The following is a 24,792-nucleotide window of genomic DNA, read 5'->3' as shown; positions in this document are numbered from 1 at the left end:
ATTGTGACAGGAGACCAGACCGTATTAGCTTGTTAGCTTGTTAGTCAAATCTCCTATGCTTCACAATTCTTGACACCCTTAAAATAGCTTTCATGTTGGCATCATGACTGAGAGCTTGACCTGGGTCAGTGCTTTGGTGTATGTGTGTGGTTTTTAAACTTTTTTCTGTTACTTTTGGGACCCTGACCCCACCCCGAATGAAATCTACCAGAAAACTGATCAAATTAAAGCCGCCTTGGTCTAAGTAAAGGCAAGAACCTAGATTCCCCATCTCAGGAAGTCCCCCAGGCATCTTTGGAAAAGCCACCCAACATAATTTCAAAAACACTGTGTTGACCTAGTAAAGGCCCCTTTAAAACTCAAATTTGATATCTGATAGCAATAATACATTAATTCTTATCAGAGACAGATCAGTTATGTCTTAGCAAAAAATTAATTTCCCAGTCATAAATAGGTCAGCACAAATTCGTTTTTTTAAGGAATGAGTTCCAGGTTTAATAAGTTTCGGTTACAGGATATGGAGGGGGAGGTTGGGAGAGGGGGGCACTGCAGTGGTGGGCCCTGGGCATTTGGGCAGGGCTGTAAGGGAGAACGCTATAAACCAGAGGTGCTGAGAAGATAGTAGATGATAAATCACATCACATTGGAACTACTTGATTTCCTTGATCCTTATCCCTTCGAGTTGCCTCAGAAGCTTTGAGTGGGATCTGGCAGAGAGAGAGGGGCGCCGTTCCTTTTCACATATCTTTTATGGTGGGGTTCTGTGTGAGGTATCATTTGGAAAAATGACTCTCCCACAGAAACAAGTTTGAAAGCTCATCTTCTTTACTCTGTTACCAGGAGCTCTGGCAGTGGGTATTCAACACAAAAGCAGATGCTTATTTCATGGAGTCCAAGGAGGAATGGGGCACAGCAGAAAGGATTCCTGGGGTTCAGGCCCAGCTCTACTACTGTCTCCTAACTCTCCCGCTAATGTGCTGTGTGACCTTCGGCAGGCCACGCAACTTCTCTGGGCCTGTTTTCTCATCTGACAGAGGGACATGTGGAGGACATGGTCTCAAAAGTCTCTGTACTTAAAGGCTTGTGAACTATGGAGCAGTAATGTGGCTTTTAACCCAAGAAACATTGTGCTGTAGTCCTGGGTGTCTGCATTTTAAGGATCCAGACCACATTCACGCCCGTTGAGTGAGATGCACTCACTATGGGAATGGGGATGGGGTCATTTCTGAGAGTAAACCAGGTGGCTTTGATTCCTCCACGCCACATTTCCCTCCACAGTCTAGACAAGCTGTGGCCCAGGGGCCAAATCCAGGTTTATTGGAACAGACACGCCCACTTGTTTATGTGTATTTTCTGGATGCTTTGGTACTACAGTGACAAAGTTGGGTAGTTGTGACAGAGACCTTATGTCTTGTAAACCCTAAAATATTTAGTATCTGGCTTGAGGCCATGCTTTGCCTTTGGTTTGGCACTCAGTAGACTTGGCTCAAATGCTTGTGTGAATTTAATTTTTCATACAACAAGGATACACAACCAACCCCCTTAAGGGGGGCATCCCATAGCCACTGCTTTATGATACTCTGGAAGAAGACATCCTCTTTGGAAACTGAGAGACTCTTCTAGCCTTTTCATTTACGGGTGCAAAGCATCTTTCAATTACTGATGATTTTTTTCTTTTGAAAAATGCCTATACAATTATGTATCATGTGAGATTAGTCAAAATTTTAAAAAATAACGGCAGTTTCTAAGCTTGTTAACTGTACCATGCACTGGTGCCACGGCACTGTTTTCCCTTCACATTCGGGGATTTTAAATGCAGAGGAATTGTTTTAGGGGCTTTGTTTGAATTAATTAAAGCCTGCCATGTTGAAGAAGGAAGAAGGCAGATGACTGACAAGGTAAAGGTCTTGAAAACTGGAAATGGCTGCTGAATTTAGGACTCATGAGGCAGCTTCCTAATTGGCTTGGCAAAGGGTCATCCATGTGTCTATAATAGCCAGTAAAGACTGGAGTAATTATAACCCATGTGTTAACCAGTGAGTTTCCAGGCAATTACAGGACTGCTTCCACTTAAGCAATTATTTTGCCTTGAGGCTGCAGCATTACATCATGCTTGAGGCTTTGTCAGCGTAACCTCCAAACACTTGAATGGGGGAGGCGGAATCTGGGGGCTCCACTGAAGATTGTAGGGGAGTAAAACGTGGACAGCAAATGAGATGCTGAAATTTTAAGGAAAATGTTTTACAAGGCTTGAATCTAAATAATAACTTCCAACTATTACAGGAACCCTATTGTCATTGACAGGTGACAGAGAGAGTAAGCATTTTGTGCCTTTTTTTTTTTTGGCTGCGTTGGGTCTTTGTTGCTGCACACAGGCTTTCTCTAGTTGTGGCGAGCGGGGGCTACCCTTTGTTGCGGAGCACAGGCTCTAGGCGCGCGGGCTTCAGTCGTTGCAGCACGTGGGCTCAGTAGTTGTGGCTCGCGGGCTCTAGAGTGCAGGCTCAGTAGTTGTGGCGCACAGGCTTAGTTGCTCCGCGGCATGTGGGATCTCCCCAGACCAGGGCTCGAACCCGTGTCCCCTGCATTGGCAGGCAGATTCTTAACCACTGCGCCACCAGGGAAGTCCCTTGTGCCTCTTTAGAAAGGGTCAGAGTGACTCTGGGTTGTGTTCGCAGGGGTATAATATGCTGGAGATGTGCTTGGAGTGATTAGGGAAGTGGTTTAGTTTCCAGGTACATGTCTTAAAAAGGATATAGATAGTTTAGAGAAGGTCTGGAGTAGACAGTGAAAATATCGAAAAATTAGAAAGTAGGAATCAAGTGATGGGGGAGAGGTGGAGTGAGCAGAACACAGACTGTCAAATCAGATGCACATGGATCACAGATTGTACCCAGTATCAAGCTTTACTAATACTTTCAAAGACACAGACGATCAAGAGGCTTAGGAGAAGCAGAGAGAGGTCTGGGACCTTGAGAATGTCTCCCTAGGGCCCCTGTCCCCACAGGGCATGCACCTCTGACTCAGAATACTAGATGAGTCTCAGTGAGGTTCACTGGGTTACCTCACACAGTGCAAAGCACTCAAATTATGAAAGAGCTCTGTTGTATACTTCTCATTATTTTGTCGAATATGTGGCATTCTGCAGGGGGCCAGACCCCAAAGATGTTGGGTGTCTTGAGTCCACGTCATCCTTTGGCCAGAGACATCCTGCTAAGGGCATTCTGTAGTCAAGGCTTCTTCCTAGCAAATATCGTTAGTCTAGTTACCTGGAGGTTCACTTGATAAAGAAATTAGATAGGGTCACCTGACTTCTTTCCTTTTTTTTTGGGTGGGGGCTTATCTACCCGTACCCCCCAACACACACACACACACCTGCACAGAGTCAGTAAATGGACCACAGGCCAGCTGTTTAAGTCCTTCCTACTGGGGGGGGGGGGGGTGAAGGTGAAAAGGACTGGTCGGGGTCAGGCAGAAATAAACAACTTGACAGCTTTCGAATAAAGGAAGAACAATTATAATTTGGGTCCCTGGTGATAAAGTATGGAGGAAGGGTAATTACAAAAAGGGTTATCACTATAATGAGAAGTATTTTGGTTAAAAAAACAGGAAACTTTCAGATTTGGGGGGTGGTTAGTTTGAAAAGCAAATGATAACTTCCTACTTTCTTTCCTTCCTTCCTCTCTCCTGTGTCTCCGCTTGGCTCTGCTGAATATCGAGGGCACCACACCCCCTTCCTGGTTATCATCTGTCCTTGCTCTGTCCCCCTGGTCCTCCTCCTCTTTGAAGCTGGCAGAGATCCTGAATACAGAGTAAATGCCTCACAGAAGCAACAGTGTTTTCAGCTAAATATTGCGACATACACAGGAACTTGCAGATTTATTGACAGGCTTTTCAGTTTAACAGAATTCATTGAAATCAGATGAGCTAAGGTCTGTGCATTGCCATCCAGCCACAGTAAATACTTTTTAAAATAAATTCAAATGACAGTAATAGCCATAATAGACTTTTCTATTTTTGAGGTAATTAAGATACTCGGTCAGGTTAACAAAGGAAGCCCTTAAAAATAATCCTTCTTGGGGATTTTAAAGTTTCTGTTCTGATTATAAAAGAAGTACATGACCATTGTGGAAAATTTGGAAAGTATAGGAGAAAAAAACCACTATTATACTGTTTTATTGAATTTTTCTTCTGCTTTTTTTGAGACGAAATATATATACATATGTATACTATACATATATTACGTATATACACTATTATATATTACATATATTATGTGTATGTATATATTATGTATATATATATCATTGTGAATATACACACTATTGTTTCAAAAATATATATGCTGTAATAAATATAGTCTGCTTTAATACTGATCACTAATATATCATTTAAGTCTTTTTTCATCACCTTTTTGTGCTTATAATCCATGCTTTAAAGCACGTTATTTGCATTCACTTTTTTGCATTTGAGATTATTTCCTTAGGAGAGATTCTTAGAACTGGAATTCATGGATTAAAGATTTTACCCATTTTTATATATTCTGATACATACCGCCAAATAGTTTTCACTGTCTTTGAGGAAGAAAAGTAACACCAATTTTGTAACTCTCAGTCTTAATACAAAAGAGTCCCTTTCACCACACCCTTCCCAGCACTGGACGTTCTCATTTTCTTTTATTTTTAATAGATAATTTGGCTGGACAGCAAGAAAATATTCATTGTTTCACTGAGAATTCTTGAAGGGTGGGTATTATTTCTTAACTGATCCTTTTGTGAATTATCTCTTGATGGGTTCTGTTCTTTAATATGATTTTTCTTTCTGTATTCACCCCTGGCTATATTTGTATCAAACACTTTTTCCAGTATTTTGCTTACCTCTTTATTATTATTATTTTTTCTTCATGACTAAAAGTTTCAGGTTTTTATTTGGTCAAATTATATATTTTTCTGTTGTCTTGGAGGTCTTTTAAAAGTAATACATTTGTCTTGGTGTAGCTATCAGTTCAATGAGATTATGGGTACGAAAGCATTTTAGACAGTGAAAGACACACTACCTGTAATAGGAGCAGTGACTCCTCCCCGCCCCACTGTCACCTGGAAAGAACCTGTAGTCCTTAAGGACACACGCAAGAGTGTTTCCTCGTAGGTCTGGGTAAAGAGGCAGCCCTTTGCAAACTTTGCCACAGTGTGTATTGACATTTGTACAGCACTTTTCGGTTTGGACGAGCCACACTTGAGTTGCTGACTTGCCACGTGTGGCCAGCGGCTGCCGTATTGCACAGCCCAGGGCTGGATGCTGAGAGGTAGACAGACCTTTGAGATGTCCTCTAGACTCTGCATTCAGACAATCCATTGTTACGTCCAAACTTGGCTCCGTACTTTGAAGAAGCAGCCTTCCTTGACGGTACACACTTAAAATAATTGGCTGTTTCTGTCTTGCCAGAAATTCAAGTCCCCCTTTCCTCTCCATGAACAGGAATTTAATCTTATTATCCTTTGCCTTTAGTGACAGCAACTAATTGTCTCTCTTGCCTGCAGTGGCCTGAGCAGCAGAACTGGGTATGGGTTCCAGCGAGTTGATTAGGAATAACGATATCACAGGAAAACATCAAGGCCCAGTTCTTCCCACGGGCAGCGTTAGCCAAATCACATCCTGAGTTTGGCCCTTCTCCCATCGCTAAAGCTGTACGTGGGCTGGAACCCCCCAAATTTGGCAAAACAGACTTGAAATCTCTTTGCTTAACAGCCCCATTCCGTGGCTTTGCTGGCACAGTTCCCCAGCCGGAGCTGCGAGCTATCCCTTGGCTTAATCTGGTTAAAACCAGATAAGAATTAGGTCAGGGGCCTCTGGCTGCAAAACACTCTGTTTCCAGAACTCCAGCAGAGCTGTGGAATAAAAATAAGCAGGGAGAGTTGGAAAAGCATTACTTGGTATTTACATTTGACTTGTTCTAGGTCAGACTTCTAGCTCTGGTTCTAGGTCATAACACAGGAGCTCACAAAGGGCAGTGGGACTGCATTAGCAACCAGGGGAGGATGTGCCTTTCCAAGGTGCCTCAAGCAGGAGCTGCAGGATGGTATTTGGGGTTTGAGGCTCTGCAGGGTATATTGAGTCAAACTGCCCAAACTGCTAGACCTTAGTCAAGTTTCGCTTTATTATCTTTTAAGTATTAGAGCATCTGGGGTGGGGTTCTTAGGGCCTAGTGGTCAGTGAAGCAAGCTCACCCCACTAAGGCCCAGCTTTCCCTGGGATTCAGAGAGAAGGCAAGTAAATAGCTCTGGAAGGTCAGTAAGGAGGAGACCCAGATGCAAACATGTAAGCCAGAGGCTTGTTCTTATCTCACTGGATTGGTGGGTCTGAGGAGGCTAGGAGAGAGAACCACGTCAGAGTTTGACCTTCCCAGCTGAAAATGCTCCTTTCCATAGGCCCTAGTTATCAACAGACAGGCCTTTCGTAGTGCGAGTGTTCCAGAGTAGTGAGATGTCCAGGCAGAAGCAATAATGAAACTACACACCTCAGATTGGGACTCGAACCCAATTACATCTCATTTGGGACTCAAAGCCACAATCTTCTAACCGCACTCCTTTGTATGGGACTTGAACCCACAATCTCTGCTTTAGGAGGGGACTCGAACCCACAATCTCCCAGCTGAAACCGCACATCTGGTCATGGGACTTAATGGAGATCAGGCTCTTTATGTCTCAGCACAGAAGGAATTCAGCAAGAGGCAAAGTGATAGGCAAGAAGTAGATTTATTAATAGAGGACACTCGTGAAGGCTACACGCGGGCAAGCAAGAGAGCTCTGCTCCGAGAACTAAGTGGGAAAGCGGGTTTATTTAGGGAGATACGCGCTCCGTAGACAGAGTGTGGGCCGTCTCAGAAGGCTAGAGGCCCTGGGGTGCGGGGTGGGGGGGTGGTGGTGGTTAGTTTTTATGGGCTGGGTAATTTCATAGGCTAATGAGTGGGTGGATTATTCCAACTATTTTGGAGCAGGGGTGGAGATTTCCAGGAATTGGGCCACCACCCACTCTTTGGCCTTTTATGGTCCACCTCAGAACTGTCATGGTGCCGGTGGGTGTGTCATTTAGCATATGCCGACGTATTACAATGAGCGTATGATGAGGCTCAAGGTCTACTGGAAGTGGAATCTTCCACCGTCTTGGGCCTAGTAGGTTCTAACCAGTTTGTGTTGTCTCCTCAACAGCTGTGTCCTTCTTTTAAAGGTCGTGCCCTCTCCCCTTCCCTCCTGTCTCAATAAGGCCAAGTCTTGTTGAGAGCAGTTGGAGGGTCCTCCAAATTCTGGAGCCCCCGAGGACCAAGTGCCAGACCCCCGGGCACTGGCCCCTCCTTGGCCTCCACTCCCTACCACCCGCTCCTGCAGGGTTCATCTGGTCTGTGATTTATCCTCTAGTACGCTGAGTTTCTCTTTCTGTCATCTGATCTGTGCCGTTTGGGCCGAGGTGGGAACAGAAGGCGAATGAGCGGAGCGGCTGTGTAGGAACAGTGAGATACAGTCCCGTCTTCCCTGCTCATGCACCATGCGTGGAGGACGGGGAGAATGGGCTTTGCTAGTCCTGACAGAGGATGCCTCTCCCGGGTGGGTGGCCTTGACACTGTCCAGACCAGCCCTGAGCTTCCTCTGCGCGATCTCCTCTCTCCTCCCTTCCCCGCCGGCCCCTCGCACTGGGATCTGGTTGCTGGGCAGTGAGTGGTGTGTGGCCAGGGGCAGCTGGAGAGCAGGGCGGGCCTGTCCGTCCTCTGGACCCAAGTGGCTGTGCCAGAGCTGCTTTTGGAATGAAAGTCCCTGCACGTTATGTTCCATTTCTTTCTTTGTGTCCCAGTTTCCACATTGGTGACAGGGAAGGACAATGGAATGGGCTAAATTTGGGCCTAATTGGTGCAGCTTAGGGTACTGGGAGGAGCACAGGCTATGGAGTCAGACAGACTTGAGTTTAAATTTTAGGTTCCCCACTTAATAGCTGTGAGGTCGCAGCTGAGTTGTTTAGCCTCCTGGGGTCTCACTTAACACGTCTCTAGAAAGGGATCCATAAACCCATGTCGTCGGATTTTCTAAGGAAAGGAAGGACCCATGTAGAGCGGCCGGGACTGCCCCACAGTGCAGCCTCCATGTCTATGATTATTTAAGGAGACATGTGAAGAGTACTCTTCAAATATCAGATGCTCGATCAGCACAGAGCAGGAGAGGTGAATGGATTATTTTGTTTTATTTCATCTTTCTTGAATTTATTCTGTTTCCCAAAAATACGGGGATCAAAATATCTTGATTATATAAACCTGCCTTGTTCAGAATACACATGGATTAGAACCCACGTGGCTTTTCCTGATAAAATTTAGTGCTGCTTTCTAGATTCAAAACAGGCACTCAGTCGCCAGCACAAGGTGGCCTTTCTGTGAATTGTCATATTCATTTGCGTTCAGCCAACCCATTGGGACGCTGGCTGTGTACAGAGGACTGTATACAACATGGAGAAATCCAGGTTCTTGTATCCATGGAGCCCACAATCTAGTAGTAAAAGAGACATTACAAATGCCTATATAACTATCTCGACAGTAAATAACTCTACAGCAGTTCCCATAAAGGGGCCAAGGAATTTCAAAAGAAGCGACAGTTACTTTCAACTGGTAAGAAAGGCGAAGGCTTCTCAAGGTGGTGGCATTTGAGCTGAGCCTGGAGGAGTGAGTAAGAGTTAGACGGCAGTGAAACGCGGGCGGGAGTGAACGTGGTCAGAGGCACACAGGGTCAAGATAGAGGGGCCTGTCCAGGATTGAAACTTTTCAGTAAGTGGTGGGGAACCACTGGAGTTCTCTGGGAGGGAAATGACCCAATCTGACCTTTGGGAAGATAGCTGGTTGGGAGGAGACCGGAGGAGTTAGCTTCTGGAAGCAGAGGGAGCTTTACTGGAGCTGTTCAGTCCAATGAAGGCTGCGGCAGTGGGGAGAGAAAAGAGGGGAATCTTGTGATAGAGGCCAAAGCAACAGGATGCGTTGACTGATTTGGATGTGGAAGGTGGGATGGAAGGGGAGTGAGCGGCAGATGACCATGTCGGGAATGTCAGAGGGTGGGCGCTGGCTTGGTGGAGGCCAGTGGGGAGTCAGATTGGGCTCTGTCGAGTGGCCTGGTCAGCCTCCCATCCACGTGGAGGTGTCTGGCAGAAGCGGGGCATTGGAGACCTGGAGCTGAGGCTTGGGATCAGGGCAGCAGAAGGAGACTTGGGAGTCACCGGCAGGGAAGTAGTGACAACAGGAGCTAGGGAGTTAGGGGAAATTACCCAGGCAGGTGGAGATGAGAAGATCCAAGACAGAGCCTTGGGAAAGGACTGTATGAAAAGAAGAGGCAGAGGAAGAAGAGGATCCTGCAAAGGGAAGAAGAAGGGTGAGGGAGATGACCATTTTCTGACCATTTTCTATCTCAGACCTCCTGCTGGCTGACTCCAGGCAAGCCACCAGACCTTTCCTCTGAAGTATGGGGGGACTAACGTCCACCCCACTAAGTGTCCTGAGGGGTACTTAGTAGACGCTCATTCCTTTTCACCTTTCCCGCAGAAACCTGGGGAGGCACGGGGTGAAGGGGAGGCCATCAGCATTCAGTACTTTAGGAAAGGGCATCCCTGTTCAGTCACTAGTGAGCTGAGAAGGTGGGGACAGTACTCTGGCACTTGCCATGGGCTGCAGATCTGAAAGGCCGATTGCCAGGGACTGGTGAGTAAGGAGATGAGGAGGAAGTGAGAACAGCTATGGGGGCTCTCTTTGAAGCCACGTGGCAAAGAAGGGAGGGCGGAGAACGCCGTGGCATTTGAGGAAGCCTCGGGGTAAAGGGAAGGGCGTCCTGGCTAGTGCGTCAGTGAAACCAGCTGTCCTCTCAGGAAGAGGGAGCTAGTTTCTTGCAGAATTCTTTTTCTTGGGTTTGGCATCTGAGGTTCAAGCTTTCGGGTGTTTGTTCAAAGGTGCCAGCTGATTAACTCTGGAAGGTAGAAGCCCGTCACGTGAGCCAGGGAAACTGCGGCTGGTCGCCTGAGCCCATCGGCCGTCGGGCCCTTGGCTGGGTTTCTGAATTAGGCGTCCTGTGACCCTGTCATCTTGTAAGCCTGGGAGGAGAGGGCCGCCAGCTCTCTGGGGACTTTTCCAGGGAAGGGAGATAGTGTGGCTGATCTCCTTCTGAAATGAGCGATGGGGCATCAAGGGGAGGAGCAGGGGAAGTACCCAGTAGTAGGTAGGTGAGTCTAAGAAACCCAGGGTTTTCCTCAGTCCTGAAGCCTGAAGCTTAGTTTCAGAAAAGTATGAGCAGTTTCACAGCTCTCTCTGTTGCAGACAAGCACAACCCGGTTCCAAACATTCACCTTTTCAGCTCTGTCTTCATAATCTCAGACCTTGGCAGTGAGCTGCCCACCCTGTCTGCATCTCGAAGGGAATGGTTTTGCCTTTGTCTCACTCCTCAGGGACGACTTGGAGCCAGGTGGACGGAGGGCATGTGGACGGGGGAGTGGGGAAAGTGGGAGGTGGGTGAGGTCCTTCCACCCGTTCTGAGGAGGGGAAGCAGAACCGAAGTCCGCAAAGAAAGGACCGGAGCACAACCTTCCAGGGAGTCAACCGTCGATAAGGACATTCTTAGATCTGGCTGCAGTATTGGCTAAAGCCTGGGAATACTTTGCTTCTAGAAAAGCTTGTTTTTCTTCAAAGATTTCGATGGTGTTTTCTTAGTTCCTCCTTCAGGTCGGTCTCTGTTCTAAGCATCTGCTCTTTCATCCTTCCCTCGCTTCCTACCTTGCTCACACACCCCCTCGCTTCCAGTTTGAAGAGGCAGTGTGGACAGTGGCTAAGTGTGTTGGCCCTACAACCAGACTGCCTGGGTCTGAAATCCCAGCTCCTCACTTACTGGAGTGCACACCTGAGCATGTACTTCACCTCCCTGAGCCTCAGTTTCCTTGTTTTTCAGATGTTATAATCATATTCATCTCACAGAGTAACATGTCATATTATGAGAATTAACTAAGTAAATACATATAAAGAGCTTAGAGCAGTATCTGGGAAGTAGTAAGTCCTCTGTAAATATTATCTATCTGTCTGTCTGTCTACTGTCTGTCTGTTTTGCTCTCTGTCTCTCTCTCTCTTGTTTTGTAAATGCCTTCAGATCCTTTTTGGATTTTTCCAGGTGACACAGAAAGAATATATTATGTTGAAGGAGCCTATAGAAATTATATTTCTAGAAGTTATAAATTATATAGTTATAAAATATAAATTATAAATTTCTAGAAGTTATGAAATATAAATTATACATTTCTACCAAAGTATAGAAATTATAGCTTAGAGTCCCAGTGATGGAGAGCTCATCATCTTACAAAACCTTCATTCTGGATAGAACGTTCCTTCTAACATTGATCTTCTTTCTGTGGCTCTACTAACACAAGGCTTAGCAGACTAAGGAATAAATAAAGTTATTAGTTCTTGTTATTAGGAGCAAATAAAAATACATCCGATTCTTAGGTTGAAAAATGTCAACATAGCCAAAGGACCAGATGCAAGGATGTGTCTTTCACATGAACTGCTGCTAATAAATTTCGACCTACAGTTTTTATGTCATAGGCCTTATTTGTTATATGTTTCAAACCTTGATTCTCACATTCCGTGTGTTAGTTATCTCTGCTACTTTTGTGACCTTTGACCTCACGAAGTCACTGATAAAAATGACTAGGCCCTGAAACGGAAGCCGAGCCCTTTCCTGCATTATTAAAAACCTTCCTCCAGGCTGACATCAACAGTTTTGAGTACTCTTCAGTAGCTGCAAAACTACCCGAGCCTGCGTTATCCATTTCACATTTCTCTGTGAAAAGCAAACATGAGAGAACCTGTTAGGGGCCTGTTAAAATCCAGATATACTTCGCACCCTCCCATGTAGTACATGTCTTTCTCTTACTTATCTGAAATTTCCCACTACCTACAAAATGAAAGAAAGCTGAAGGCAGAATGGAAAGCAGAAAGCAAAATGGGAGAAGTCAATATGATTTTTCTATCTTTTAGAGACTCTCTCTTCATTTTAAATAGAAAGTAGCATAAGACGATATGAATTAGTGAAAGTTGAAAGGGAAGAGATAACAGTTACAATGTTCAAAGAATTCGTTTTACCAAAAAGCTATCACTTTCAAGTAAAAGTATTTGGCTACTCTTCATTTTTCAGTTTCCTGATTTAGATGTTTAATTTTTGCAATACAGTGTTATTATAGCCACAATTGTATGGAGTCTTCTTTTAATGTCAGTGTTGAGTTGAAGTGGAAATTCCCAAAGGGATGTATACAGTGTATGATACATGTGGGTACTTGGTACTTTTTTTTTTTTTTTTGGCTGTGCCACATGGCATGCAGGATCTTAGTTCCCCAGCCAGGGACTGAACCCGTGCCCCCTGCAGTGGAAGTACAGAGTCTTAACCACCGGGCTGCCAGGGAAGTCCCTACTTGGTACTTTTTGATGGTGATGTTAAAAATAATGACTAGGAAGTAAAACGTCTTAAGGCATTTTCTACTTTTAAGGCACATTTAGGAAAATATTGTAATTTTTTTAGGAGACCATTTTCTATAAAACAAGTATATATGTTTATTATAATGTTGTTTCTGTCTATACCAGACGGTCAAAAAGTCAAGTTAAAGAAGTATCTGGAACCTTATATTCTGGTACAGAATGATTGCTAAAATATATTATTAAGTGAAAAGTACAGGGTATAGTTTGCTACCATTTATGAGAAAAAATGGAAGGGTACAGGAGAAATTGGTAACATTTATTACTTGTGGAGAGGACACTGGTGGCTGAGGGACAGTCTTTAGTGCATTCTGAGTTGTGAATCATGTGACTGTATTACCTAACTTAAATAAACAAACAATAAATGCATAAGGAAAAAGAAGCTGGGTCAGGGAAGCAACAATAAGTAGTTATTCTTTTTTATTTCCTTTTATTAAGGGTGTATGGGTTTTGGAATCAGATGCACTTAGATTTGGATTCTGGCTTGGCTGCTGCTGGCAGTTGAACGTAGGGAAAGTTACATCACTTCATGTAAAATTTGGGAAAGACCTTCTTGGCTGGGTTTTTATGCAGATCAAATATAATAAGGACCATTTCTTAAACTTCAGTTTGTGATGTTCTGATTTGAGGGTATGAGATGAAGGAGATGAAGCAGATTTAAGCCTGGATATGAGCATCTTCCTCTGAAGATGGCTTTTCACTATCCAAGAAAGACAAAAGACAAGATCATCTTAATGCTTGGGTTCAGGTGGTGAATAGATTTTGGCTGAAAGTTACTATGAATCAAAAGTTAACTTTGAATGGATCATTATATCCAGCCGAAAGGGTTCAACATGTCTTTGCAATTAAGGAAATTGAGGGGTTAAGCAAATGATAGTTAGACCCTTCTCCTCCGGAATTTTGGAAGAAATTAGCCAGTGAGGTATAAGCCATCTCCTTTCCCCTGTTACAGCAACAGTCTTGTGAGAGTTGAGAAGCTCTGCTCTGGTGGACAGAATTCAGGGGAGGCACCATAAAGCAATCCCTGGATGCAGAAAAGGACTGCTGTTATATCTGTGTCATTGCCTAAGTCACTCCTGGGACAGAAAGGTTGAACCCTAGGTAGAACCATTAATACTGCATTCTCTGTAAACTATATACATTCCCAGCTAAACAGCTCGATATGCTGAACATTTTTCCCTAGGGGTTAGAGGTAGGAAAATATGAGATTAATATTTTGTGCTGTATTTACAATTACCTTTTTGTGTTTGTACTCAATGAATGGGCTTTATAACGTGAATCTTTCAGATGTAAGGACCAGAAAGAGAACTCCAGTTGTCTAAACCAGAATGGAATTAGCTTAGGTAACAGAGTTCCAGAAACAGGACTGACTTCAGATGAAGTTTGATCCTGAGGCCCAGGATGGCCTTAGGCTCTACCTCTATGTGATACTTTCGTCTTTGTCCTCTTCTGAATATTGATTTTTCTTTAAGCTGGCTCTTCTCAGTGTAGTAAAAGTGATGGGACCATTTCTAGGTTTTGTACCCTCACACCCCATCCTCCAGGGGAAGAGAGAACACCACTCCTGATCATCCCAGAAGCCCCATGGATTTTGTTGCATCTCCTTGGCTTGAATTGGGTACTGTGCCCATACCTGAGCCAATGGGATATGCTGATTGGCTTAAGTTATTGGATTTCAAGCCTGGCACCCCTTCAAAGGATTCTGATTTCATTGCTCTGGGAGGTGGATCCCATGCATTGGTATTTTAAAATATTACCTGTTGGTTCTAATGTGTGGCCAGGGTTGAGTTTGTTAGCTTAAGCCAATCAGTGTCCAGTCGTAGAGCTGAGAATATAACTGTTCTCTAAAGGAAAATCGGGGTAAACTTGACAGACTGATGAGAGAAGGGGAAAATATATCTTGGAGAAGCAAACGTCAAATGTCTGCTTGTGGCAGACAGATCAGTTGCCCCAGTGTCTGTATCACATCTTTCTTTTTTGCTACTAGAACCCAGATTTTGTTTGGGGCCACAGTGTGCCAGCCCCGGGGGATAGATCGTGATTTGTCCAAATACTAATGAGAATCTGCGTCCCCACTTGTCCTGTCTCCCTTGCAATGAGAGAGAGAGAGAGAGAGAGAGAGAGAGGGAAGAGCTAAATTGCTCTCTTTGTCCATAGCAGAGAGCACAAAGAAATTTTAAAGTTAATGCATATGAGATTGGAAGTGTAAACCTAATATTTGGAGGAGTTATGGAAGTAGCTACCAGAGAAGAAGAAGAAAAGAAAGGAGAAGGAGGAGGAAGAAGAAAGAGGGAGGGGAGGAGGAAGTTTCTATGTGATTATATTATTTTTATAATTAAAAATAAATTGGGCTTCCCTGGTGGCGCAGTGGTTGAGAATCTGCCTGCTAATGCAGGGCACACGGGTTCGAGCCCTGGTCTGGGAAGATCCCACATGCCGCGGAGCAACTGGGCCCGTGAGCCACAGTTACTGAGCCTGCGCGTCTGGAGCCTGTGCTCTGCAACAAGAGAGGCCGCGATAGTGAGAGGCCCGCGCACCGCGATGAAGAGTGGCCCCCACTTGCCACAACTGGAGAAAGCCCTCGCACAGAAACGAAGACCCAACACAGTCATAAATAAATAAAAATTTTTTTTAAAAAATTTTAAAAAAAAGATCTTTTTAAAAAAAATAATAAATTAATTAATCTCTTTTGAAGTTGTTCCTAAGAGTATAAGATTATTTTAAAATATGTCACCTATTGTTAGAGTACATTTCTTTAAATGTATAAATCACCTTTTTAATAAGAAGTAAGAGTACTTTTTAATGGTGCTATGTTCCCACAACCTCACACTAATACAGTATAGGTATGAATAAAATGTTTTAATTTTATGCATGAGAAAATGATCCCAGGAGCTTAAATCAGAACTCAAGGTCAAGGCGAGCTCATGGGATCGAAAGCTGCGGGACACCTAGCTCCTGATGGTGGCAGGAGATTGAGCTTTGTTCTCCTTTCATGTTTGGCCTCATCCTTCTTATCTAGCCACCCTGATCTGATTTGGCCAACAACTAGGGAGGAGAAAAACCTCAAAAATGCAGCTAAGCATCTTCAGTTACTTGTTTTCAATCAAATTTTTTCAGTTTGACTTGGTTCCCAGGTACCTTATGAAATTAAATCTGCATGATTTCTTTTATTACACCTCTGCTAATGTACTCATTGTTAAAGTTTCGGGCCGCAGCATCACAAAGACCACAATGTATTACTTCAGAAATTATGAGTAAACAAAGACTTTTTTAAAATAAGAGTTTAACTTTTGATGTCTAATAGATTTGAGCATCAAGTCACTTGTGAAGAATATTTAACTTGTTATTTTCAAATTGTTTGTCTAAAGAAAATTGTTACAATTTTTAAAATGTAGTAGGACATCATAAGACTTGTTTTTCTCTAATACCAGGGAATAAAATGAGTTTCTTTAGTTGTGGGTAAGATTTTGTTCATCACCGTTTCTCATTTGCTACATTTAGTTTCTGGTTTTTGGGATCGTAAGTTAAAGAGGAATTCAAATTCCCCTCTTATTTATTTTTTCAAAAGCCAGTACTTAGTTAAAACTCTGCCCAAGCTTCTTCTGGTTTTAGAGCTTTAAATTTTACACAGAACTTTCAAATACTTTCATATATGATTATCCATGACTATTCTGTCAAAAGAAGACAGTAATAATATGGATTTATGAAACGCAGCGTTTCATTCTGTTAATCCTAACAGGCACTTATCCCGTGCATCATGTGTGGATCCATCCTTCGCAGATTTTAAAATGTTACATCGTTGCTTCACCGTCTAACCGTTTATCAGAGGAACAGACACTGAAACGGAATGGATTTGTACAACATTCCGTGTTAGTATTTTGGAATAGTAAAAGAACTGATAGATGGACAGTAAGAAAAGGAAGATTAAAAAAAAGTCTGAAGCCCGGATTACCCAGTGATGAATGGGTCTCTGAAAAATAGAGATTTGGCTACACTTCCTTCAGGACAGAAGTTCTGAGGCATCAGCCTAAGGAGCTAAAAGAAAAATTAGCAGAGACCTTTAACCGCAAGTTAATGAAGCCACCTAGTGGTTTGTTACATCATTTAAGGTTGTGTGAATGTGGAAAGCATCTCATCTGTGGATTGACTGTGTGGGTGTCTAATCAAGTGTGAGTCGAAGCCTGATCACTTTTCATTTAGTCCAGCAAGGAGGGTCCGTTTCATTGAGAATAAGCACAGTGCTGCTCTGGGTAATCTTTTGTTTATTCATAGTCTTTTTTTTTTTTTAATAATAATTACCAAATTGACCAGATACTTTTTTATTTATTTATTTTTATTTTTGGCTGTGTTGGGTCTTCGTTTCTGTGCGAGGGCTCTCTCCAGTTGCGGCAAGCGGGGGTCACTCTTCATCGCGGTGCACGGGCCTCTCACTGTTGCGGCCTCTCCCGTTGCGGAGCACAGGCTCCAGATGCACAGGCTCAGTAGTTGTGACTCACGGGCCCAGTTGCTCCGCGGCATGTGGGATCTTCCCAGACCAGGGCTCGAACCCGTTCCCCTGCATTGGCAGGCAGATTCTCAACCACTGCGCCACCAGGGAAGCCCCTATAGTCTTTTTTTTAATCATAAAGGACTTAAGGTAACTTACATGAAAATATGAGAGCACAAACTAGAAGAAGATGAGAAAAGAGAAAAAACATAAAGATATAAAAAGTAGTAAAAACTTTTGATAATTCAAAAATGCTTTCAAAATCCTATATGTTTTCCATGAAAGGACTCTACATTTTCAGGTAAGCATGAGAACTGATCAGTTATAAAATTCACAATGTTCAGAGCAGTGAAACATTTTTTAGGAAAAGTGAAATCCTAACCTAATGTCAAGAGCAGAGAAATTTTTATTCTAGAGGTCCTCACAAATGCGGTACTACCTAATGTCATGTATAATGTCCTCAATCCTCATAATAGAAATCATCCTGAGTCTTGGAAGATTGTTTCTTAACTGTGCCTACACTGCTTTGGAGGAGAATGTGCACCAAACTCCATTTTCAGGGCTTGCATTAAAGCATTTGATCCTCACAATAATCCTGAGAGGTAGGTAGTATTACTATCTCCATATTACAGATGAGGCCACTGACACACAGTGAGGTTATGAACTTGCCCGAAGTTAGGCTGTTAATAAATAATGGAGCTGGGATTCAAACCTGGGAAGTCTGGCTCTAACACCCATGCTCTTTTCCAAAATGCTATATATACTGAATGACCCATCCAATGAAAATGGCAATACTGTATTGAATACTTACACAGTCTGTGGGGCATTAGATAGGAGTGCTTTAACATGGTGCTGAAGATGAGGTCAGGATTGCATATTTCTGAGATGACCCAGTCAGCCTTGCCCTCCAGTGTCACAGACTTCATCCCTGACCCCAGTCACTGCACACTTATGCAAACACATGTGTATACACACCTTTGGTCAAAAACAGAGGACCAGGAAAGAGTACTCAGATACACCACTTCCTGATTTCTAGGAAATTGCTGAAACCCATGACCTTTTTATAAAAAATTTATTTTATTGAGGAATAGTTGATTTACAATGTTGTGTTAATTTCTGCTGTACAGCAAAGTGATTCATTTATACATATATATAAATTCTTTTTCATATTCTTTACCATTTTGGTTTATCACAGGATATTGAATATAGTTCCCTGTGCTATATAGTAGGACCTTGTTGTTTATCCATTCTCTATATAATAGTTTGCATCTGCTAATCCCAAACTCCCAATCCTTCCCTCCCCCTTCTCTCGTCCCCCTTGGCAACCACAAGTCTGTTCTCTGTCTGTGAGTCTGTTTCTGTTTCATAGATAAGTTCATTTGTGTCATATTTTAGATTCCACATATAAGTGATATCATATGGTATTTGTCTTTCTGTTTCTGACTTACTTCACTTAGTGTGATAATCTCTAGGTCCATCCATGTTGCTGCAAATGGCATTATTTCATTCTTTTTATGGCCGAGGAGTATTCCATTGTATATATGTACCACATCCTCTTTATCCAGTCATCTGTTGATGGATGTTTAGGTTGTTTCCATGTCTTGGCTATTGTGTATAGTGCTGCTATGAACATAGGGGTGCATGTATCTTTTTGAATTATAGTTTTGTGAAATCCATGACCTTTTGATGCCTTTGTATCTTCAGATACAAGATCTAAAATGCAATCAAAACAAAACGTGCTTTATTTTGCTAGCTTTTCTTTCTCAAAGTGGTATCTATAAATGTTTGGGCATGGCAGCTAAGTTGATTTCTCTTAACCCATCATGAAAGTTGATTAGGGATGAGCAAGGCAAGCCTTGAAAGGAAGTTGGTAGGGAAATAATGGCATCATTGAAACATTTCTGGTTAGTGGAGTCAAAATATCATATAACTTGAGTCTTAAATTGAGCATTTAGAATGATGTTCTTTTAAGCTGTGCTTTAGGATAGTTGTGTGGTTAATGTTCTTGCCAAGAGGAAAAGGTATAGTCTATAAAATGACCCTTCTATATAGAGAAGGCTCCTTGAAAACAAATTTCCATGGCATTTAAAACAAATGCCTAGCTCAGTAAAGATTCTAATGCTCCTGAAAGATTCAAGTTCTGTTTGGGGACCAACATGATGGCCTACTACTCATAAGATTGAAGTTTTCAGAATGATAATCTTTTAATAGTTCTGATGAATGCTTGAAAGATTCATCCTATCATGGGAACATAAATGAATGAGAGCAATGCTGAGATACGATGAAAGAAACATTGGCTGGAAATCAAGAAACTTGGGATCTACTTCAGGTCTGCTTTATTCTGATAACAAAGAAAGACACAAATTCTTTGTGTGTCATTTTTCTTTTTTTTTAAAGATTTTTTTTTTTTGATGTGGACCATTTTTAAACCACTGGACCACCAGGGAAGTCCCTGTGTGTCATTTTTCTCATGAACTTTGGAGTGAGATCTGAATTCAAACACCAATTCTGATACCTGTTAGCTGGATGATACTGGATTAGCCAGTTAACCTTTCCAGGCTTCAGTTTCATTATCTATAAAATGGCTCAGTAATACATAGATTTTATTAGGTGCTCACTATGTGCAGGTATTTTATATATAAAGGTTTTTTTAATACCTTTTATCTTTATAACTATCTTAAATGGAATGTTCACTCTTGTTATCCCTACTTTACAGGTGTTATCACTGCAGTTGAAAGAATAGGTAACGTGAAGAGTTTAATTAGGATAATTTATGTAATGTGTCATATCACCTGGTATACAGCAGATTCTCCAGACATGGAGCTGATGTATTCCTGTTGACTTCATCTTCCCATCTTCTTCTCTGCTTTTGGGATTTGTTTTGAAGATTAGTGAAGAGGAGAACCACAGGCTTAAACAGCTTAACTTTGGGAATTAGGGATTTAGGCCAAAATGTAAAAATAAAACTGAATTTTTATTTTCCTACAGGAGTGGCAAAAACTCAACTATGATATCTACACCCTGCGACAGATTCGAAGGGAAGTGAGAAATAGATGGAAACACATTTTAGAAGATTTAGGTGAGTCTGAAAGTGATTATGAAATGGTAAAAATAACCAGTTGTGATCGTTCTTCTTCACTTTCTCCAGCATGGTTTTTATGAAAGGAATGTCAGTAACTGACTGATTAAGGCTACTGTGTACTAATTATTTTCCCAATCCCGTTCTCCCTGTATCCTCAGGCATAAACATCTGATGTTTCTGTTATCACCAGACCCTGTCTTGAGGACATATTTTGCCATGTGTTACTCCATCTGTCCTCAGTATCAAGTAGCACAGGGCAGTGGAATCATATGGGCACCACCATTGACTTTTTGGGCATTGTACATTGATTGCATTAGATGGGAGTGATTGGCCAGTTAATCATAGCTTTATAAGATAAGGCAGATTGGGAGAAATATTATTTGTAAGAGAGACAGCAAAATACCTGTGGTATTAGAGTAGATATTGGGTATTGATTTTTCTTAAATCTGCCAGGGTTGTGATACAATAAACATGGTCCTCACATTATAAAGTAAGCTTGTTTTCATGTTTTAAAATAATGAATTTATCAATTTTGAAGTCCTCAGTCCTTCTGCTTTGAAAGAGAACATGACACCTTGGCATCATAACCTTTCAAAAGTGGGGTACCAAGTTGCTAGCCGCTGTTGCTTTAGTTGGGATATGATGGGGTGGGGTGGACCTCTGCCCTCTTTACTCACCCAGTATTGTTCTGAGTTAATAGTCTCCTCTTTATGATGTAAATTATCCCAGGAAGGGTAAATCTGTGGGTCTTTTAGACCTTTGGGTAAGTAATTTAACCAGTCAGCCATATTGCCCCGGGGAAGGGAATCTGGGCTTGGAGAAGTAGGGGCCTGAAGGTGACCATTGTGCAGGTTGCAGGGGAAGTAGGAATTCAGGAGACAGGGGAGGAGGTGAAGAGTAGGGAGTGGGAGGAGGGTTTCCAAACCAAAAAAAGGGGCAGCAGGCAGTCAGTGGATGAGTATCTGAGGCTTAACTCGGAGGAAAAAGTTAACAGAGAAAATCTGGTAAGAAGAAATCGCAACAGAATTTTAATTAAAGACCCCACCCAGCTCACTGTGCTGGGAAGCAGCACAGCGAGTGGTGCCTTGGGCTTCAGTTTCCTCATATTTGTTCCTAATCCACTGTTGGGTCCCTTAATCTCCTGCAGGACCATCATTTCCTTGTGACTACTTTACGTGAGGGTTCAATCTCTTTACCTTAGGTTTTCAAAAGGAAGCAGACTCTTTGTTGTCAGTGACAAAACTCAGCACCATCAGTGATTCTAAAAACACAAGGAAAGCTCGGGAGATATTGTTGAGACTGGCTGAAGAGACCAATATTTTCCCAACCAGTTGGGAGCTTTCGGAGAGATATCTCTTTGTTGTGGTAAGTGGATGTCTTGGTCCACCTGCTCTGATTTTGCTTTAAAGTTTTTCTTCTCTATTAGTCCATATTCTCAGCATTCTCACACCACCAGCTCCACCATGGTGTGAGATATGGCAGATGATGCTGGCATCTTATGCATTGGTACCCAGTGGCCAGCACATCATAATCACTTGGAGGGCTTTAAAAATTCAGGTTTCTGGATTGCACTTAGACCAGCTGAGACTTGCATTGTGACTCAAGAATCTATCTGTATTTTTCAGCCAATTTTGCTGTGCAGTCAGCTCTTTGAACCATTTTTAGGTCAAAGAGATGTGAGAAATATTTTTTATATAACCTAAGATTGAAAAATGATTTGAAAGGACTCTAAGAACAGTGGAATGTTTCTTGGATAATGTAAGTAAGGGCTAAGGAGTGTCTCTCAATTTGTTGGGAAAAATTTAATAAATGTTTTACTCACTCATCATTATTTCTAGGGTGGATATTGTGGTTTTTAGATTGGTTTTCCCACCAACATGGCTTGGTTCCCATCTTGACAACATTTGTATTCTTAATTTCTTGGCAGGACCGTCTCATTGCACTCGATGCTGCGGAAGAATTCTTTAAAATTGCCAGTCAAACTTACCCCAAGAAGCCTGGGGTCCCATGCCAGGCAGATGGCCAGAAAGAACTGCACTACCTTCCCTTTCCGAGTCCCTAAGGGAGAGGCTACGAGGCAGAATGGGATTTCTTCCACTGGAACTCAACAGCCTACCAAAGTTGGACAGATGCGTGTAAAAGAGAATGAGCAAGAAGAGGGCTAGCTAAGAGAAAAAGGATTCTGAGTCCTACAAAAATCTAAGCGTTTGGATATCTGGCCATCATGAGGACTTGACTATATGATAGTTGAGGCTGCGTTGAAACGCCCTGGTGATCTTGCATCAGAGAGTTGGCCAGTGGGATATTTCATCATGGGTGATTGATTAGATTCCAAGAACCCATTGCCCCCATTTTGGTTTTGGTTGTACAATAAGCTCTAGCCACTAATCCTATTGGGAGAATAGGATGTTCTAGTTAATAAAATAAGATTAATAGAGCTATCATTGAGCCCAAATATGGATTACCAATTTTTAAATAATTGTTATATAATATAGGCTAACACCAAAATAATACCAGGCGTGACAAGACCTTTCTTTGATTTGGAAGCACCTACAGAACCTTGGAGGTGTTTGAGGCATCGTTTTGAGATTATTCAGAAGTTTAGATGTACCAAATAAGAGAACTATCTAGGAGTGCTGATCAGAAGTGAATCCTAAATAGAATGCTCGCAAGCAGAACTTCCTGCAGCTACATGTGAAAAGCTGCGTCTTCAGCTGTGCTACAAGCATCTTGAATTCTCAACGTTATTGATATCTGGTTACCTCATTTTTACATAGTGTCCAGCTCAAGTCCACAAGCCCTGGATATTTTATCTGGGATAGCATCTATTTGACCTTTACTGTCTTGTCTTCTCTTTAACCTGTTTCCGGCTTATTGACTGAGAGTTGCACCTGCCCAGGGACCTCTCATGCAGCGCGGCCTCAGCTCCAGGACCCAGAGTGGGCGCGGAGAGCCTGTGGTCACAGTGCACGGGGGTCAGTGCTCACCCTGCCAGCCTGGGGCTGAGCCCCGCGAGCCACCAGCAGCAGCAGTAGCAACTCTGCAGGCAGTGTTGCATTGAAGAAGGTCATCACTGGACGTTCTTCCATCCTGAAGATGATTTTCAAAGTGGAGCAATTCTGTCAATACAGTTTGCTTCTACCCACAGATTGAGCAGTCCAGTTTCAAAAGTTAATTGCCACCTAAGCAAGGAGCTTGCCATGAAATCAGGGTTCATTTTATTGAAAAGACTTTCAGAGCGTGTCGGATTTATCAGTAGACTGCTGAGAACAATGGCAATATTTTTACTTTTACAGATTTTACTTTTCTGACTTCAAGTTAAAAACTAACTTGTATTTAGTCTGTGCAGGGGATTGTGACTTGAAAATTTCCCTACCCTGATTAGCTCTTTTGGTAGTGAACACAATGTTTAAAATATTTGTTAGAGGAGATACATGTTCTCCGTTTATGAATGCTTTGCAGACCAATTTAACTCACATGTTTCAGGAATATTCTTCCTAGTTTAATAAGTAAACTAAAAGTTTTATTTTTTAAAATAAAAAATACATTTTTATTTTGTTGTATTTAGTACTTAATACCTCTCTCATGTTGTTTAAAATTAGCCTGCAAATATTTTCCCTCACCTCTATAGGCTCTTGCAAGATAAACATACAAAGAGTGAGACAAACAAAAACAAACAATAAATTAAACCAAAAAAAAAAAAAACTTTGAAAATCATATTGTTTTCATCTTTGTCCTTGGAATTTGTATTTTGTCTTTCTGCCTTTTTTTGGTGTCAAAATAGATGAGATTGTTTGCATCTATGGAGAATACATTGTAACCATAGTCTATTTTTGGTAATGAATAAGTAAGGATAAAATTGTCTCTATGATTATAAAAACTCATGGAATTATCCAGGAAATTTTCCTTGCAAAGAATTAAAAGGTTTCTGTATTTACTTTTCAGCTGAATGTGTGTCATATTTCTGAGAATTAAGAAGGAACAGATATTCTTTCCATAATTCCTTTAAATTAAAGGGTAAAGAGGCTGAGAGACAGATGGGCTTAAGGACCTCCCATTATTCTAAAGCCAGTCAAGGGGCAGATCTGTGCTCAAGTCCATTGAGGAGTACATGAGAGGGGCTTGAGGGTGACTGAAATGACCACTTCAGAAGTCACAAGGTACTCAGCACAACCAGGATCCAAAGGTTCATGTGTGTATGCAGGGCAGTTTCAGGTGGTAGATGGATGAAAATTTTTATATTAATAGTTACTTATTTTAATGTGCACCAGGGGGAAAACCCTATAGTTAGCAGATAAAACACCTGATTTCCTATTCCATGAATATAATTACAACAAATAATAAAGTATTTATGTTTTCTTAAAGGAGGCCCCAGGAAGGCACAGTGGACACACTGACCAAAGTGATGAAGAATGCTTTGGTGAGGAGTCACCAGCATCACTGAAAACTCAGTAGTATCCCTGTAGGCCAGAGGCTGTTCCAGAAGTGGGCTCACGGGTAGCAATGGGGATGGAAGAATAGGGGCCCAGTGGCAATGCTTCACTGTCAGAAGACAAGTGGACACAATTATCATAACGAATGGCCAGATCTGAGAGGTACCTGCAGAGAGATTTGGAGATGGTTGATGGATCATGGCATCCCTAGGGGCAAAATAGATGGGTAGCCAATAAGAGTATTACTCAAGCTGTACCATTG

At 42.3% G+C, this 24,792-nt stretch overlaps 1 protein-coding gene across 1 annotated transcript in view; it reads left to right on the top strand.

Annotated features, from left to right (window-relative positions):
* MREG (melanoregulin) overlaps window positions 1–24,035 on the top strand; it is a 70,888-nt gene extending 46,853 nt beyond the window's left edge. Inside the window, exons 3-5 of the mRNA XM_057551280.1 lie at window positions 20,004–20,094; window positions 21,299–21,462; window positions 22,025–24,035. Of these exons, the coding sequence (XP_057407263.1) occupies window positions 20,004–20,094; window positions 21,299–21,462; window positions 22,025–22,159 (390 nt within the window). The 3' untranslated portion in view covers window positions 22,160–24,035. The remainder of the gene's footprint in view (window positions 1–20,003; window positions 20,095–21,298; window positions 21,463–22,024) is intronic.
* Window positions 24,036–24,792: the final 757 nt, after the last annotated feature.

The sequence above is a fragment of the Balaenoptera acutorostrata genome, chromosome 8 (genome assembly GCF_949987535.1).
Source record: "Balaenoptera acutorostrata chromosome 8, mBalAcu1.1, whole genome shotgun sequence".
Classification (NCBI taxonomy): Eukaryota; Metazoa; Chordata; class Mammalia; order Artiodactyla; family Balaenopteridae; genus Balaenoptera; species Balaenoptera acutorostrata.
This window is presented reverse-complemented; position numbering and strand designations above follow the sequence as displayed.